This window comes from Bufo bufo, chromosome 4 (assembly GCF_905171765.1).
Source record: "Bufo bufo chromosome 4, aBufBuf1.1, whole genome shotgun sequence".
Lineage (NCBI taxonomy): Eukaryota > Metazoa > Chordata > Amphibia > Anura > Bufonidae > Bufo > Bufo bufo.
The window spans coordinates 349,333,910-349,352,767 of NC_053392.1; the positions used below are offsets into that span (position 1 = coordinate 349,333,910).

The following is an 18,858-nucleotide window of genomic DNA, read 5'->3' on the forward strand; positions in this document are numbered from 1 at the left end:
ATAAATCAGTATAATGCCATGCGTTCCTGCAAGATGAGCAGTGTTCAGAAGTGAGGATCTTGCTCACACACGGAACATGAGTTCCGGACTGCACACTCTCATCTGAATGAGCCCTTAGTCTCCAGATTCTTCTCCCTGTCATGCCTGAGCTTAGGTTCCTAGTCAGTGATGGCCAGTTCGCAGTGTTCGCCAACGAACACATAAAGGCTGCCATCTTAACTCACAAGTCCGGCGATGCACAGGTAAGCCCTTACCTGTGCCGCGAGCAGGTCTGAAGCAAATGCGGTCACTGGGAGCAGGCAGTTCCGAGAACAGCCGCCGGGGGCCTTCATTGGGCTGTTCTCTGAACTGCCTGCTCCCGGTGACCGCACTTGTTTCAGACCGGCTCGCGGCGCAGGCACAGGTAAGGGCTTACCTGTGCATCGCCAGACTTGTGAGTTAAGATGGCAGCGCGCATGTGTTCGTTGGCGAACACTGCGAACTGGCCATCACTGTTCCTAGTTTACTAGTTTAACCTGTAAAGGCTTGCTATTCTTATTCTGCCCATCTGCCAAACTTCTGCCTGTTAACCAACTCTGATACTCCGCTGCCTGCCCTGACCATAGCCCGTCTATCGTACTAACTTTTTTTAAATTGGTTTCTGGTCCTCCTCTTAATATACATCTTATTCTCCATCAATATATATGTTTCATATCAGCTGTGCTGTTTGGGCAATTGGGCCCTTAAAGTCTACCCTCTACCCCATTCTCTGCAATATGTGCAAAGTCCAATAAACTCTGCTCTACAAAATACAGTAATTGTGATCTACACCATGCCACATTAAATGTTTTTTTTCAGGATTTACCAAATGATGGCCTATACTCTGAATAGGCTATCAATATCTAATCAGCTGGGGTCCGACACCCTGCAACCCTTTTGATCAGCTGTTGTACAGAGCTCTGTCCATTGTGCAGTGGACAGAGCAGGTTACTGCAGTGCTACTCCGATTGAATTGAATATGAGCAGTACTGCAGTTACCAGCTGTGTCCACAAAGGGTAGAGTCCTATAGTTTCGGCACCAACCTCTGCCACCAGAGCTACTGCAGAACAGCTGATCCGCAGAGGTGTGGAGGTGTGGAGTGTCGGGCCCCAACTTATTAGATTTGATGGACTATCCTGAGGAAAGACCATAACTTGTAAAATCCTGGAAACCCATTAGCAAGTGATACAGTCACATTTTCTCAAATACAAATATCCCCAAATCTCACTTTCTTTGGGCAAGTTGGTTTCATAGGACTTTCAAGATATTTATGCAGCAAGCACCCATATGTCATGGTTATGAGACTGTTAAATGCCACAAACTAGACTATATTGTCTATTATTTCTGAACAAGCCATCTCCAAAATAGGGTTAAAGGGGTTCTCTAGGAATTGAGAAAATTAAAATACGTAAATATTACTTTATTATAAATATATTCCCAAATACCTTTCATTAGTTATAATGGCTCGTTGTGTTTGGAGAGCAATTATTAGGAGGAATAAAATGGCCACCATCCTATTAGTCCACACAAAACCTGTCCTAATCACACAGGAGGACAAGTTACTTCAGAGCAGTGAGTTATAGAGCTGCCTCATCCTCCTCTCCTACTTGTCAGGGGTTATGGTCCTAAGTACAGTTTAATATGATCTTTATCTGAATCTCTGTAGGAACAGAGTTCATGAGGAGACATGAAGTACAGAGAGGAGGTGAGGATGTGGCTGTGTCCTGCTATGTAATTAGGACAGGTTTTGTGTGTACTAGTAGGACGGCGGCCATTTTATTTCTCCTAATGATTGCTCCCCAAACAAAACAAGGCATTATGACTAATGAAAGATATTTGGGAATATATTAATAATAAAGTAATATTTAGGTATTTTCATTTTCTTAATTCCCGGAGAACCCCTTGAAGCTTGATCCTGAGCAGCATGCCTCAGCTATAAAAACTGCATTGTGATGACTTGACCAAGCTGTTCCTGGAGCTATTAGAACGTTTTAAACACCCTTTCCATATGCTTAATTTCTAGTTGTTTTCAGCCTTTCAGATAACATAATTACCACAAACAACAGGTTTCTCATATCTGCATATATTTTGAGGAGCTCAAAATACCAAAAGCCCCTTACATTTCCATCACATCTTGTGAATAAGTAGTAAGGTAGGTCTGCCACTTAGGCCCCATCCAGACATGCAGAAAGAACAAAGATAACTTTTGTGTGCCTTCCGCATCTATGTGACCATTCCGCAAAGGGTAGAACATGTCCTATACTTGTCCGCAAAGTGCAGACCATAGACACATTGATTCCGCAACAAAATGCAGCATGCACATGGACTGCATCCATATTTTGCAGATCAACAGTTTGCAGACCACAAAACAGACAGTCTCTACTTAAAATGATAGTATTTCCTAAATTATCGTACTCACTTTAAACTATACCTTTACTTTTGCGTAAAAGCAATACCAAGATACCTAACAGCATATTTCGGCGGTTTATTTGGGGAGGTGCCTGGCATAATAGAATATGCTTAGCTAATTTACAACAACTAAAACTGTTAGGAGGCCCAAATTTCCCAGACCTATTGCTGTACAGTTTGGCAGCTAATTTTAGATGCACTTTATACTGGCTTTGAGGTTCCTCTCACTTTGCTAATGTTGAACTAGAGAGTCAATTTAACCAAACTAAACATCCCACTGCCCTATTACATTTAACTGACGTAGAACTCCCTCCAGCATTAAAAGATCACCCGGTTCTTTGGTCCACAATTCAGGCATGGCGGAAGGTCAGACATATGTGTAAGCTGGATAGTTCCCATACTCCTTTTAAGCTCTTTCTAGGCAACCCTAGGTTCATGGGGGAACGCCCACCTATAATTTACGGAACACTTGCAAATCAAGGTTGTCGCTTATTGTGGGATTTTCTTGATCATTCACATGAAATTCTTTATAATCAGGCACAAAGTTTTGTCAATAGATGTCTGGCAGGTTCAGTGAAGAACTCATTGGGAGCCTGCTTGAATGTTTTTATCAAACATGCAAGATCTAAGACCTCCTTTTCTAGTAATATTTAAAGGTTTTTACGCCCTACCATTTCATGGAATAGGGAAACAGTAACTCGGATATGGCTTTATTCAATTTTCACAGAGCATATATTACGCCATACCTCCAGCATAAAATGTCCCCCATGTCCACCTACTCATGGTCCAAATGTTGCTAATAAGGGACTGCCCTAAAATCAGGGAATTTTGAATAGAAATCCAATCTACTGTTTTGAGCACCTTTAACATTAGATTCCCCTTGACCCCACAGTAGGTTATTTTCAATATACTCCCTGATTCTCATCTCACTTTACCTAGAAACATTAAGACTTTATTACACATCTGGGCCGCAGCTAGTAAGAAAAGCATTTTGCATCACTGGCTCAACCCCATTCTACCCCCTAACTCTTTGGTGAGGAAAAGGGTAATGTTTCTTTTCAAAATGGATTGGCTGAATACCCTCATGAATCAAGAAACACTGACAAAACATTTTCTTTGAAATACAGTATGGTCTATTTTTGTTAATACACTTTCCAATACAATTAAATCCTGACTTATCTCTAATTTTGACACACTTCCTGGTACCTTTTAGAAGTTCTTAGTGGACGTAATCTTATTTCATTTTCTACATCGTGACGTCTTCATCATGACCTTGATGCACACAGATGTGGAGGGTTGGATATGGGTTATTCAGTCTTTTTGTCATTATTTTGTTCACCTTTGTCTTCATGATTTTAGATGTAAAAGTTTAATAAATAGATTTAAATAAACAGACATGGTTGTGTTCCTTAGGCCTTACTTCTCTTCAACTTTTATCGGATTTCAGTGTCTTGAGTGATGAGGCTTGTTCAGTCAAATAGTGAACAAATTTCCCACTCGGGTCCAAAACTGCTGTACTTGAGTCACCAAATAATATACCAAGGCTATTCAGGCAAGCCACCCATCCTCTTCGTTCGGCAGTTGTAGTTTTTCCAATTTCATTAGAGCTCCTGGCTTCCAGGCTAATTCTTTAATCAGTGTATCCTCCTAAACAAACATTCAGCATTATGCAGGGCATATAAAACCTCAGACATTAGTGTGAATCTACCAGGTTGGTACGACCAAGGGCTGAAGGTGGATTTAGGCTGCCCAATTTTTGGGAACGACCGATCTGCCCATCTAAATGTGCTGCTGATCACCCGATGAACAGGTTAAATGCTCGTTCAATGAGTGATGTTGTCATTCGTGCAGGCACATCAATCATTGTTTCTGGTCAGCAGATTATGCTGTCTAAACAGCACTGTCCTCATACTGTGAAGGAGATTGATGCAGGTAAACCCTTCCTTCCCAACAATCGGCTGTAACATCATGCGGTATAAACCCGCCTTGAGAGCAGTAGTTTTATCTTGATCAATCTTGGTGCAAGTCATAAACACAAAAATTTGTAAGGCCTCTTTCACACGGGCGAGACTTCCGCGCGGGTGCAATGCGTGAGGTGAACGCATTGCACCCACACTGAATCCGGACCCATTCATTTCTATTGGGCTGTGCACGTGAGCAGTGATTTTCACGCATCACTTGTGCGTTGCGTGAAAATCGCAGCATGCTCTACTTTGTGCGTTTTTTACGCAACGCAGGCCCCATAAAAGTGAATGGGGCTGCATGAAAATCGCAAGCATCCGCAAGCAAGTTGCTAGGAGACGATCGGGATGGGGACCCGATCTTTATTATTTTCCCTTATAACATGGTTATAAGGGAAAATAATAGCATTCTTAATACAGAATGCTTGGTAAAATAGGGCTGGAGGGTTAAAAAAAAAATAATAATAATTTTACTCACCTTAATCCACTTGTTCGCGGAGGGAAGGGAAAATAATACAATCTACACAACACCTAACCCAAACCCGAACTTCTGTGAAGAAGTTCAGGTTTGGGTACCAAACATGCCGATTTCACTCACGCGCGTGAAAAACGCATAAAATTTTTTTGCCCTTGCGCGGAAAAATCACGCATTTTCCCGCGACGCACCCGCATCTTATCCGGCCCAAAACCATGACGCCCGTGTGAAAGAGGCCTAAAGGTTGAATGTTCAAGGGACACACAGGAGACAGTTATAAGTTAAGTTGGCTTTACACTGCCAGACTGTCGGGCAAATTATCGAGGAAGAATATTTATATGAAAGCTTGTTCCCAATAACCTTCCTGTGTAAAGGTGTCGCTGATCATGCAATTTAAAAGGAAAACGATCGTTCATTGGGTGAAACAATCATTCATGTGGACATGTGAACCATTGTTTCTCGCAGCAGATTGTGCTGTCTAAACGTTAAGAAACAATGAATCTGTATGGGGATGAGCAATGGCAGCCATCGCACATCCCCACAGAGTGGAGGGGATCTCTGCATGTAAATGCAACGCTTTACCTCCACTGAGCCAGCAGGCATTTGTCGGAAAGGAAGCAATTGGAGCGATACAATTAACAATGGCCCTTACTCCCACACAGGAAGTCAGCGATCATTTGCACAGGACACCAGTGTCCATGAACCATCATTCTAATACAATGACATCTGCTCCTCTAGACCACTGTACCTCTCAACAGGTAAATGACTTCTCTCCAGGGGTGGATAGGCCATAGACCCTACAGGGAAATTTCCCAGAGGGACGATGCCCAGGGGGACACTCAAGCCCTCTTGATGGCAGTGTCATGGCTGTGTCTCGGTCTGGTTGTTGTGCGCAGTGACACGGTTGCCGCGCATGCTGGTTGCCATAGGCAACGTGTTGTTTTGCAGCATGTGTGTGCTTTCCTCCTTTCTCCTGGTTCCTTCCCTGTCTGGTGCTGGAGGGGTTAACTTCCTGGCTGGGTGTGGTCACTTGGTGTTTATATTGCCTGTGGCTTGTAGGTTGGAGTCAGTTGTCCTCCAGCCTCTGTTGGTGCAGGAGCCTTGCTCCTGTCCTGGGTGTTCCATCTGACCAGTCCTTGAGGGCCACCTATGGTGTGGGTTTTGTTTGGGGTTTTGTTGTATGTCTAGTTGTTGTTACATGTCTGGTCTGTTGGTGTTTGTAGTCCAGCATGTTTGCTAGACACTTCCCTTGTCTGTCTATGCCTTCGGTGAAAGGGCCCCAGGGTTCCCCAGAGAGGAACAACAAGTCAATGAGCAGCTCTGCCGGGGGCCGCCATGCACCCTGTCCGTATGAGGGTCCAGGTAGTTACTGGTTTGCTGGATTCCGTGTGTGTTGTTCTGTGCTGCGTCCTATTTGGTGTTCAGGTTCCAGTACTGATAGATGGGCTCCAGTCATTGTTGCTGCGGCAGGTAAGTGCTTGTTGTTCTGGGCTCTTACCTGCCGATCCAGTGGCTGTTCTCTGTCTTTCCCTTTTCTCGCATCTGTGTATGAGCCGTCCTACCATCTGGGTCCGCTCATACGGCTAGGAGTCAGGGCGAGGATTAGGGTGGCATTAGGAGCTGACCTGCTCCCTGTCCTCAATGTCTAGGCCTAGTTGTCATCCCCGTTTCCCAACGGTGTTCGGTGGGGAGTTTCCCCCCAGTCCCCACGTGACAGGCAGCAGGCCAGGTATATAATGATCTGAAGCTCAACGGCCATAGGTACCCTCCTGAACTCAACTGTATTACTGTCCTCATGATGGTCATACAGTTGAATACTGTAATGAGGGCGGCAGTATTTTGTGCTGTGCTGTGGTATTTGGTTCTGCTGGGGCGGCATTCTGCGCTGCACTACAGTATTGCAGGCCCCACCTACTTTTGTTGTCCCTGCCTACTTGTTTTGGCCTGTCTTCTGTCAGTTTGAACCCACCTACAACATGGGGCCACATTTAGGTTTTTTCCAGGGCCACTTTACGTTCCCAATCTGCCCCTGCTTCTCTCCCAGCATTCCTATGGTCAGGGTGAACAACAGAAGCAAAATACAAATGGATTACTACATGGCTTTCCAGTTCATTACATCATCGTAACTCAGATTTTGGCCATTTTTAAGGAATTTATTTCAACTGAATGATTTAGAACCTGTTTAGATTGATTAGTTTAAACAAGGCAGAAATATTTTAATGTCGACTTAAGTCAAGCATTCCTGGGTCAAACCTTTGACAGTGCTTTATCTAAGACTTAAATCAGTCATTTGCAAATACATGGAAGAATGGCTTCACTTAGATTGTAGGCTCCAATAAGCAGGATTTTTTTCAGCGATTTACTTATTGCCTTCCATATGCTGTTCTATTTATAAGATCTGCTTGCTCAATATGTCAATGCCTTATAATGGAATATTAAATGACAGAAAGATAAAATGCCGCACTATAATACTCACTCATCAATATAAAAAGGTTGACTGCATAATAACAGTAATACTGTATATTAATAGCGTATGTAATCTCAAACTTTAATAAACTCCCTTCTCTGGTTTTTGAGATTTTATGTAAAATAATTCTAGGCACATTGAAGCAGTCTGCCTCTTCTCTATGTGCTCAGTTAAGCATATCATTAAGTATAATGTCTGAATGAGTGCATGTACATGTAGTTACCTTTTCAATACACTTCTGTTAACGTTCATTCCATAGTTCTTCTCAGACTGTGGGAGGGTCAGTTTGGTTATCTGCCTGTTTCTAACCCTAGTTGCCTCCACAGAACCCCCCCAAAAAACTGTAGTGCAACATTATCGGGATCTTATCCCTCACGGACGGTAAAGGCTCTGTTACACAGGAAGCGTTCCCTTCCGCCCTGCTTTCTAGAGGAGGAGACCCCTGCTATTACATGCAGCGATCTCCTCCTCAGTATAGGGACTAGCGATTGGTAATGCATCGCTCGTCCCTATACTGTCTCATTGTTTGCCGGAAGCAGAGCTCCTATTACTCGATGCATTCTGCCGCTGGCAAACCAGCACTTTTTAAAGAGGACCTGTCACCCCTTCTCACATGCCTGTTTTATTAGCTTCATGCATTCCCCAAGTATTAACAATTCTGGAGCATCTATTCTTATGGCTCCATTCCTGGATAGGTCATCAGTATCTGATCAGTGGGGGTCCGACACCAGGACCCCCGCCGATAAGCTGTTTGAGAAGGCACTTTTTTGCAGCTTTCCCTAGGCCACGTGGCATCAAGTTCCTCAGTCACATGGCCTAGGCTCAGCCCAGCCCCATTGAAGTGAATAGGAATGAGCTGTGATACCAAGCACAGCCGCTATGAAATGGACAGCACTGTGCTTGGTGAGCAGAGAGAAGGCTGTGGCGCTACTGATTGGCTGGGGTCCCAGGTGTCGGACCCCCAACGCTCAGATACTGAGGAATAGAAATGGCATCAGTAAAAACATCTCAGGAAAACTCTTTTAAATTTGCCCCATTTTCCCAGTTGACCTCTTGCAGGACTTCATCCATTTCTGAATCATAGCTTTCTCCCATATCTCAGATGGCACTGGATGGAAGACAGATAAGGATCCTTCAACCAGGTCATATTTTGGGAAAGATGGGCAGACACTTTGGCTATATTATTCTGACTGTGGCTGGGAATATTATCCACATATGAGTATAGTTTCTCTACCCGCTGAATGCTTTGATTGGCAGATCTAAAAAAGAAAGTGTAAAAAATACATAGCAGACAGGCCAATAAAGCTGACACTATGATATTACACCAAGCCTGTACGCAGCAGGAGCTCTGCATGCGCAGTATATCATCACTCCAATTACCTGTGGCATGTTCTCCACTTTTAGCACCTGTCACTAGAGAACAGCTCTGGACTTATTAAGAAGCTTTTGATGTCAGAGCAGTAGCTTTAGATTTTTATTTGATGCTTCCTGACAATGGATCTACTTTGTTACATCTATTAACTAGACTCCGAAGTTTCAAACTAAACAGGTAGAAATTATGCCTTTTCCCCTCAGTCATTCTTCTTGTTGCCATGGAAACAGTGTCATGATGAATTAATTATACAGTCAACTTATCAAGAACTTTCCATGAAAAGCTGTACAAACAGGCTGAGCGTATGCAACTTTTTACTAATTAAATACTTAATAGCAAAAAGTCTAAGGGGCACATTTATTAAGACTGGCGTTTTAGATAAAATCCTGCACTGGAGGGGGATCCGCCGCAGTTATGTAGAGGCGCCGGCCTCTACATAACTTCGGCGGATCTACTGTCGCTTCTAAATGTAAGACAACTTCCAAGCTGTCTTACATTTAGACCATTTTCTACGCCTAAGGCCTCTTTCACACTTGCGTTGTCCGGATCCGTCGTGTACTCCATTTGCCGGAGGTGCCCGCCGGATCCGTAACACCGCAAGTGAACTGAAAGCATTTGAAGACGGATCCGTCTTCAAAATGCGTTCAGTGTTACTATGGCAGCCAGGACACTATTAAAGTCCTGGTTGCCATAGTAGTAGTGGGGAGCGGGGGGGCAGTATACTTACCGTCCGTGCGGCTCCCGGGGTGCTCCAGAATGACGTCAGAGCGTCCCATGCGCATGGATGACGTGATCCATGCGATCACGTCATCCATGCGCGTGGGGCGCCCTGACGTCACTCTGAAGTGCCCCGGGAGCCGCACGGACGGTAAGTATACTGCTCCCATGCTCCCCACTACACTTTACCATGGCAAACAGGACTTTAGCGTCCTGGCAGCCATGGTAACCATTCAGAAAAAGCTAAACGTCGGATCCGGTAATGCGCCGAAACGACGTTTAGCTTAAGGCCGGATCCGGATTAATGCCTTTCAATGGGCATTAATTCCGGATCCGGCCTTGCGGCAAGTGTTCAGGATTTTTGACCGGAGCAAAAAGCGCAGTATTCTGCGGTATTTTCTCCGGCCAAAAAACGTTCCGGTCCCCGCCACACCAACTTTTTTAGACCTGGTGTCAAAAAAAGAAGTGCTAGAAGTAAGTCTATTTTAGGCGTATTTCTGTTTATTAAATGACCCCCCTAAATATCCTAATAAAATCCCAGAATGATAACGTGGGCTATGTATGGGTTATAATCTGACACTTCAGATTACTTTTCATTTTATTTGGACATGTGATCTAAATACATGCGCACTGCAATCTCAATTAATTCAATTGACATTGAGAATTTGATATATATGTACCAGTTGTTGGTAGAAACTATGGTAAATTGGTAAAGCAGCCTATTGCATTACTTCAGATTTGTTTCCAGCGCTGCCTCTCTATGTCTGTAATATAACATAGTTTTTAAGAAATGTACCTTTTAAGAGAGGCAGCAGTGGAATCTCACTATGAGGAAGCAGTCCTGATATTTATGAGCAGTGGAGATAGCTTCGCCCACCTACAAATGATTGACAGCATTCTCCCTATTACCGTGCATACAGGGAATGGTGTCAATCAGTGGCAGGAGGGTGGTGGTGGATGGAGCTTATAAATATCAGGACTGCTTCCACATAGCAATTCCAGCACCACCGCTCCTAAAAGATAAATGTCTTAAAAACGACATTATGTACCGACAACAAGAGAGTCAAAGCTGGAATCAGTGCGCCTGCCACTGCCTTATGCTGCCTGATTGCCTTTATAGGCCATACACATTTTATTTTCTTTATTGTTGTATTGTATGTATTTTTTAAAATAAGAGATCTGCAACAGTTTTTTTTTTCTTTTTTCTTTTCTATTGTTTGGCTTATAGAGAGTCAAATTCTTTAGAAACGGCTCAAAGTGGTATAAAAAAGATACCCTCACCAATCCTATGATGCTCCTGTTCCAACTCTTACCAGGCCCCTGCTCAGATGCCTATCCAGTCTATCACCATCAGGGACCTGGTAAGAGAGTATACAAATCAGCTCTTAGCAAGCTCTGCCTCTAATGCCATCAGATGTAAGGTTGCTATCCTATTAGTCAACTTCAATCTTTTAAAGGGTTTCTGTCCCCAGAATTAACCCTATTAAACTAGCTGACATTAGCGATGTGCTAATGTCAGCTGAACCTAACTAGTCTATTCCTACTTTTATCTATGCCCCCGTTACTCCAGTAATATAACTTTTATAATATGCTAATTAGCCTCTAGAAGCGAGGGGGGGGGGGGCGTTGTTCCTGCTCCTAGAGGCCCTGTTCACCCACCTCTGCCCACGCCCTGCTACACTAGATTGACAGGGCCAGGCAGCGTTGGTCTCCTACTGCCGGCCCTGTCTGCCGTGTAAATCTGCCTGCGCCGTCCCGTTCAGTATTCGGGGCAGGTGCAGTGAATGAAGGGCGCTCGCTGGCTGCCGGCTTCCTCACTGCACCTGTGCCAAATACTGAACGGCGCAAGATTGCCCCAGCGCACAGGGCCGGCAGTTGGAGGTGAAGGCTACCTGGCCCTGTCAATCTAGTGTAGCAGGGCGTCGCCAGAGGTGGGAGACCGGAGCCTCTAGGAGCACCTAGAGGCTAATTAGCATATTATAAAAGTTATATTTCTGGAGTAAAGGGGGCATAGATAAAAGTAGGAATAAGCTAGTTAGGTTCAGCTGACATTAGCACATCGCTAATGTCAGCTAGTTTAATAGGGTTAATTCTGGTGGCAGAAACCCTTTAAACAGGCCTTGAGACATGATTTGGATAACCAGAGATATCCAGTAGGATATCCAGTAGAGATTTCCAGTAGGCTGAGGCTAGTGAGGCGTGAGGAAGCACAAACATCTGCTCCCACTACAAGGGTCTTTAGGACCACAGAATAAGATGGCGGCGCATGCACCACGCGAGGCCCAGCGTCTCCTCAGATTTTGCAAGTTAGCAGAGTTATTCCTGCTCATTTCAGGTCTATTCGTTCAGAGCAGCTTTGCTTTTACAATTTACACCCGACAAGAGCTTTTGGATATAGGATTACACAACTCCAACTGTTTTATCAGCAACCTTCGACTCATCCCTGAAATAAGAACACCCGATGCTTTGCAAGCTACTCTGCCGACCGGAAGTGCTCGAAGATGGTGCAAGGACCGCAAACAAAGGTGAGGGAAGCGCGGCGGGCTAACAGCTAAGCTAAGGCTAACAACATATCGGCATTCTTTACCCAGCATTTTCCTTGCTAATGTGCGGTCCCTGGTGAACAAAATGGATGAGTTACGACTATGGATCACCGACAACAGGATACTTATGGATTGTAATGAAACTCATGGAAACATGGCTACACAGCGGAATATCTGACAGTGCTGTCGAGCTGGTCGGACACTATACTCTCCGGGCGGACAGAATAGCAGATTCCGGTAAGACAAGAGGCGGAGGACTGTGCATTTATGTTAACAAGGCTTGGTGTACGAACTCTGTCATTGTTGGAAAACACTGCTCAGCTGACCTAGAGTATCTCATGGTTAAGTGTAGACCGTTCTATCTGCCGAGGGAGTTCACCTCCACTATAATAACTGCTGCATATATCCCACCGGATGCTAATGCCAAGTTTGCTATGAACGAACTTCATGCGGTCATCAGCAAACAACAATCTGCACACCCTGAGGCTGCATTGATTGTAGCGAGTGACTTCAACCACTATAATCTAAAGTCAGTACTACCTAAACTTCATCAACATGTCTCCTGCTATACCAGAGGGGATATAACCTTGGACCATGTCTATACAAACATTGTTGGAGCCTACAAGGCAACGCCCCTCCCCCACCTGGGACAGTCTGATCACCTTTCTTTGTTTCTCACCCCCAAGTACTTGCCGCTTATCAACCGTGTGAAACCATCAGTGAAGACAATCAAAGTGTAGCCAGTGGGAGTAGATTCTGTACTCCAGGACAGGTTTAAAGACACGGACTTGAGCATGTTTGCCTCTCAGGCCACCTGTGGTTCTCACACCAACGTTGATTCTTATACGTACTCAGTACTGGAATACATCAATACCACAAGTGACAATGTTACCACAGAAAAGGAGATCACAATGTACCAAAATCAGAAACCATGGATGAACAAGGAGGTGCGGCTTCTACTAAAGGCATGTGACATTGCCTTCAGATCAGGTGACGCTCAGGCCTACAGTACGTCCAGGGTAGACCTGAAGAGGGGCATCAAGAAGGCCAAGCACAGCTACAAGCTGAAAGTGGAGGAACACTTTGTCAGCTCTGACCCATGACGCATGTGGCTGGGCCATTCAGGCCATCTCTGACTATAAGCTCAGCAATTCCACACAGACAGCCATGACTGTGTCCTCACTCAATGAGCTAAATGACTTCGATGCTCGTTTTGATAAGGACAATGAGGAAAAGTTTGCAAAAACCCTACCCTCTGATGACTGTCATACCCTCACTCTCACCATCATAGATGTCCATAACGCACTGAGACGTATCAATGCTCGCAAGGCTGCTGGCCCTGATGGCATTCCTGGATGTGTGCTTCGAGCATGTGCTGAGCAGCTCGCAGGGGTCTTCACTGACATCTTTAACCTGTCATTTGCCCAGGCAATAGTACCAGCGTGCTTCAAGTCCACCTCTATTGTGCCAGTGCCGAAACACTCATCACCAATGTGCCTGAACGACTATAACCCTGTAGCACTCACACCTATAGTTATGAAGTGCTTTGAGTGACTGGTCCTGGCACATCTAAAGTTATGCTTGCCCCCCACACTGGATCCTCACCAATTTGCCTATCGAAGTAATAGGACTACAGAGGATGCTGTATCTACAGCGCTTCACTGTGTACTCTTACATCTGGACAACAAGAATTGTTGCATTACATGCAAGAATGCTGTTTGTTGATTTCAGCTCAGCATTCTATACAGTCATTCCTTCCAAGTTTATCACTAAACTTATGGAGCTTGGAATCAGCAACCCTATCTGTAACTGGATCATGGACTTTCTGACCAACAGACCCCAGCATGGTAGGTCAGGAAAAAACTGTTCCACCACCATCACACTCAACACCGGCACTCCACAGGGTTGTGTGCTGAGCCTGTTCCTCTACTCCCTTTTCACCTACAGTATGACTGCAGGCCTAGGTATGGATCCAATTCCATCATCAAGTTTGCAGATGACACCACGGTGATTGGTCTCATCACTGACAACGATGAGTCTGATTATAGGGAAGAGGTAAAGCACCTAGCTGTGTGGTACGCTGACAATAACCCGCTACTGAATACCAGCAAAATAAAAGAGCTCATTGTGGACTTCAGGAAGGAGAAGAGAGAAACCCATGACCCCATCCACATAAATGGCATGGCTGTTGAACGGGTTTCCAGCTTTAAGTTCCTGGGAACCTACATCTCTGAGAATCTGTCCTGGTCATCCAACATCTCTAGCCTGGTTAAGAAGGCACATCAGCGCCTCTTTTTTTTTAGGACATTGAAGAAAAAACACCTGTCTGCTGAGTCTGACATACTGGGTAACTTCTATTGCTGTGCGATAGAGAGCATCCTGAACAACTGTGTTACAGTCTGGTACGGTAATTGCTCTGTTGCTGACTGCAAGGCATTGCAGCGGGTGGTGAAAACTGCACAACGCATCCTAGGGACTCCACTTCCTGCTATTGAGGATGTTCACATCCATACTCACTTTCCCTCTACACTACTCCTCCCTCCATCCCTTCCTATGACCATGATCATGACTGTCATTCATTTATTCTCAACATTCATGATATGTTCATATTGGTTACTGCTATAGTTGGGACACTGTCATAGCATAAGTCTCTGCTATTGTATGTACTTACACTACATTGTTCACTATTACAGTCTGTCCATAGCGCTACTCTTCCACTTCTAGAGCTATAGCATTTTGCAGATCTGTTTACTATACATTTGTAAATTTGTACATACGTAGCACATCTGTATACTTGTTCATAGTACATCTGTGTATTCACCGTCTGTATAGCAATAGAACTTTTATCTGTATATATGTACAGTATACATCTGTTTATTTGCTCTCTATATAGCAATATAAACACCTGTATATTTAACTTATTTTTACTGTATGTAATCTGTACATAACTATTCCTACTTTCTACACTATCCTTATCTGTATATAACTTGTTTTTATTGCACTGCTGCCCTTTGCACTTCTGATTAGATGCAAACTGTATTTCGTTTCCCTGTTCTTTACATGTGTAATGACAATAACGTTGAATCAAATCAAATCAAACTAAGCTAGCAGTGATCAGCACTGGAGCAGTGGGGGATTGGTGAGAGTGACGTTCCTCTATTTTTTTCTACCACTCTGAGCTGTTTCTAAAGAATTTCCCCCCCTGGACAAAACTTTTAATACTTCCTATCACATTGCTTAAAGAGTATAGAAATATATTCGCAATAGGGGAAAAATCGAAAGTTATATACCCCCAAAAATTTAACTTTTACTTAATACGTTTAAGAATGGAACAAAACCCGAAAATCAATTGTACATAGATAATATAAAATCCTTTACTCGTGCCCGCACTGAGATATATATTCATATGGTGTACATGTATAACCACAGATCAGCAGGACAATAAAGCGACAACACCAGCATATAAGATACTCGTAACAATGCAGAGCAACACCGTTAGTTGTGATCCATAACTCACGGTTACTTGATACCATTCACTTAAGCCCATCCGGTCTTCAGGGTTAACAGCCGATAAGAGGGGATGGAGAAGATCTTCTATCCCTAGGGTGACCCTACTGCTCTCCCTGCCTAAAAGCGGAGCAACCACCCCGAAAGGGGCAACCCCACTTATCGGTGGCTAAACCCTGAAGCACCCTGGTTGTCCCTGCTGAAATCTTCACTTCCCCAGATGGCGGTGTCCACGTGGTTCACCGTCTTAGAACTGTAAGTCTGCTGGTTCTTAATAAACAGATCTCCTTCTCTTGCTTACTGTAGCTACATTTCTAGTCCTGTGTTTTCTATATGATGCCTTTATCGGGGGACCCTAGCAAATGTATAGGCTGGGGACCCTGCCTACATATCATGGCCAAGAATGGCTTTTTTATACATAGCATCTTCCTTTGCTGCTTGCTTATTCCCCTTATGAACCATGTGGACACCGCTGGCTTTTCTATACATGATTACCAGTTTGGACTCCCTGGACTCCTATAATCTTATTAGAAAAAACCCGGAGTATATATCAAATGTCCCGTTTTTTTCCCCCCTTTCTGGGCACCTACTGTAGCTCTATGGATGCGTCTTACATGTCTGAGCGCGTCTCTATAGGTATCCTGCTGCACGCTCTTCTCTCTTTTTTTGAATTGCCCAGCGCACCGTGCACTCCGGGGCCAGGTTCCCTCTGCAGCCGTGAGGGACTCCCGGCTTTTGGAGCGCATGATACGTTCCACCTGCTGGGCGTTCCACTTGTGCGTTCCACGGGACGCCGGATATCCTTCTCTCCTCCGGATATCCTTCTCTCCTACAGATCCTCTGACCAAAAGTGGCTAAATGATGTCAGACGCCTGTGATTCTTCGAGCTATAAAAGAGGCACCAATTTAAATGTAGGTGCTCTCTTTTTATCTAGGTGCCCACATGTATAATGTTCTTTTTCCATCAGACCATCATCTATATGTTTGAGTAGTTTAGGTTCATCTTCCTTTGCTGCTTGCTTATTCCCCTGATGAACCACGTGGACACCGCCACCTGGGGAAACGCGTCGGGAAGTGAAGATCTCAGCAGGGACAACCAGGGTGCTTCAGGGTTTAGCCACCGATAAGTGGGGTCGCCCCTTTCGGGGCGGGTGCTCCGCTTTTAGGCAGGGAGAGCGGTAGGGTCACCCTAGGGATAGAAGATCTTCCCCATCCCCTCTTATCGACTGTTAGCCCTGAAGACCAGCTGGGCTTAAGCGAATGGTATCAAGTAACCGTGAGGTATGGATCACAACTAACGGTGTTGCTCTGCATTTTTACGAGTATCTTATATGCTGGTGTTGTCGCTTTATTGTCCTGCTGATCGGTGGTTATACATGTACACCATATGAATATATATCTCAGTGCGGGCACGGGTAAATGATTTTATATTATCTATGTACAATTTATTTAGTAAAAGTTAAATTTTAGGGGTATTTTCTTCTGTGATATAACTTCCTATCACATTGACTGTGTCTGACAGTGCTGAGATAAGTGAAATGCACACTATGGTAAGTTTGGCCCATCACCATGTTATACAGCAGTATAGAAGAGAGTATGAGATGTGTCTGTCTTCACCATTCAATGAGGTTCAAAAAAGTTGGGAACCACTGTTTTAAGACAAAGGTGTTCTTTATAGAATTTGATATAGGTTCACAGTCTCTGTTAGAATCCATGTAATGCATAGTCTGTTCCTTTGGGCGTCAAAATCCATTGAACTATTTTTGACCACAGCAGTCTCTAACTTTACATTGTCCCTGATTTACAGTATTGGAGGTGAACTATCATGCTAATTGCACAATGACATAATTATTCTAGACAGCACTATCTCAATGTACATGTGATTACTTCCTTTTTATTGTATACTCAGATCCTATACAATATAATCTATCCAAAATAAACAGTACATGTGAAGAAATGGTGCTTGGTAAATTGACCCAGCTATGTTTAGTCAAGCATTCACATTACTTGTTGTACATAATTTAATTATGTTTTCTTTCTTTGCAGTTACTTAATTGTTTTGTGATCCCTGTGGTCATATTACTGTCCTGGTTTTTCTTACTGGTGCGATATAAGGTTTTACACTTCATTGGGGCAGTTGCCTGTATCTTAGGAATAGGCTGCATGGCTGGAGCTGACGTACTTATGGGAAGACAACAAAAGGAAGGTAAATCATACTTGTACATATTAACGCTGTTTTATAACTTCACTAGACAGAATTACGAGTCAATAAAATGACAATGTCTGTCGTGCCTGATGCAATCATTACAAGACCGTATGAAACAGTCAACCACTCTGTTCGGGACACCTCAATACGCTTTGTTAGTTTTGCACAATTTCAGGACATACAAACATCAGAGCTTATTAATATTATATTTTCAGCACTGATGTGAAAGCTCTTGGTCAGCCAGTTGTAAACCTAATTTGGTCTTAATACCACTCATGAATCAGCCTGTTAGCAGCAACTTTTATTATTGTTACTAGACATTAAGCCTGTTACAATAACGGATGCTAGAACAGTAGTGCATAAACATTAGTAGGAACAGTATATATTAAAGAAGTCAAAAGTAAAATAATAATAAAATTAAAATGGAAACGTATATATATCACAATACAGTAAGTATAATTATTATAGCCTTAGTGTAAAACTTTGTAACAATCTGCAATATACAATATCTGAAGCAGATATTCAGAAAAAATGTTTTTTTTACCTCTTGACATTTTTCTATAAAATTTCTTTATAGACAACATTTTTTGAAAATATTCTGTCTGAATCTGGCAACAGGAGCTGGCACTGACTGGTGGCTGAGACTGGTGGCATTACTGCTGGCTGTAGCTGAGATTGCTGTCACTGACTGGTGGCTGAGACTGCTCGAACTAACTGGAGGCTATGGCTAAGACTGCTGGCACTGATTGATGGCTGAGACTGGTGGCTGTGGCTGAGACTGCTGGCACTGACTGGTTGTTAAGACTGGTGGCTGTGACTGGGACTGCTGACTGTTGCTGTTGGCTGAGATTGCTGGAACTAACTGGTGGCTGTAGCTGAGACTGATTGCTGTGGCTGAGACTGTTGGCACTGACTGGTGGCTGGAGCTGAGACTGTTGGCACTGGCTGGTGGCTGTAGCTGAGACTGCTGGCACTGACTGGTGGCTGAGACTGGTGGCTGTGGATGGTGGCACTGACTGATGGTTGAGATGGCTGGCACTGACTGGTGGCTGACACTGCTGGCACTGTGACCGGTGGCTGTGGCTGTATGACTGGCACTGACTGCTGGTGCTGAGACTGCTGGTAGTGAATGGTAGGTAAGACCGCTGACAGGGGCTCGTCTCTATATGATTGATAATGCTG

The 18,858-nt window shown here is 44.0% G+C and overlaps 1 protein-coding gene across 1 annotated transcript in view; it reads left to right on the plus strand.

Annotated features, from left to right (window-relative positions):
- Positions 1–18,858, plus strand: part of SLC35F1 (solute carrier family 35 member F1) — a 446,044-nt gene that overhangs the window by 367,931 nt on the left and 59,255 nt on the right. Inside the window, exon 4 of the mRNA XM_040428920.1 lies at positions 17,517–17,676. Coding sequence (XP_040284854.1) covers positions 17,517–17,676 — 160 coding nt within the window. The remainder of the gene's footprint in view (positions 1–17,516; positions 17,677–18,858) is intronic.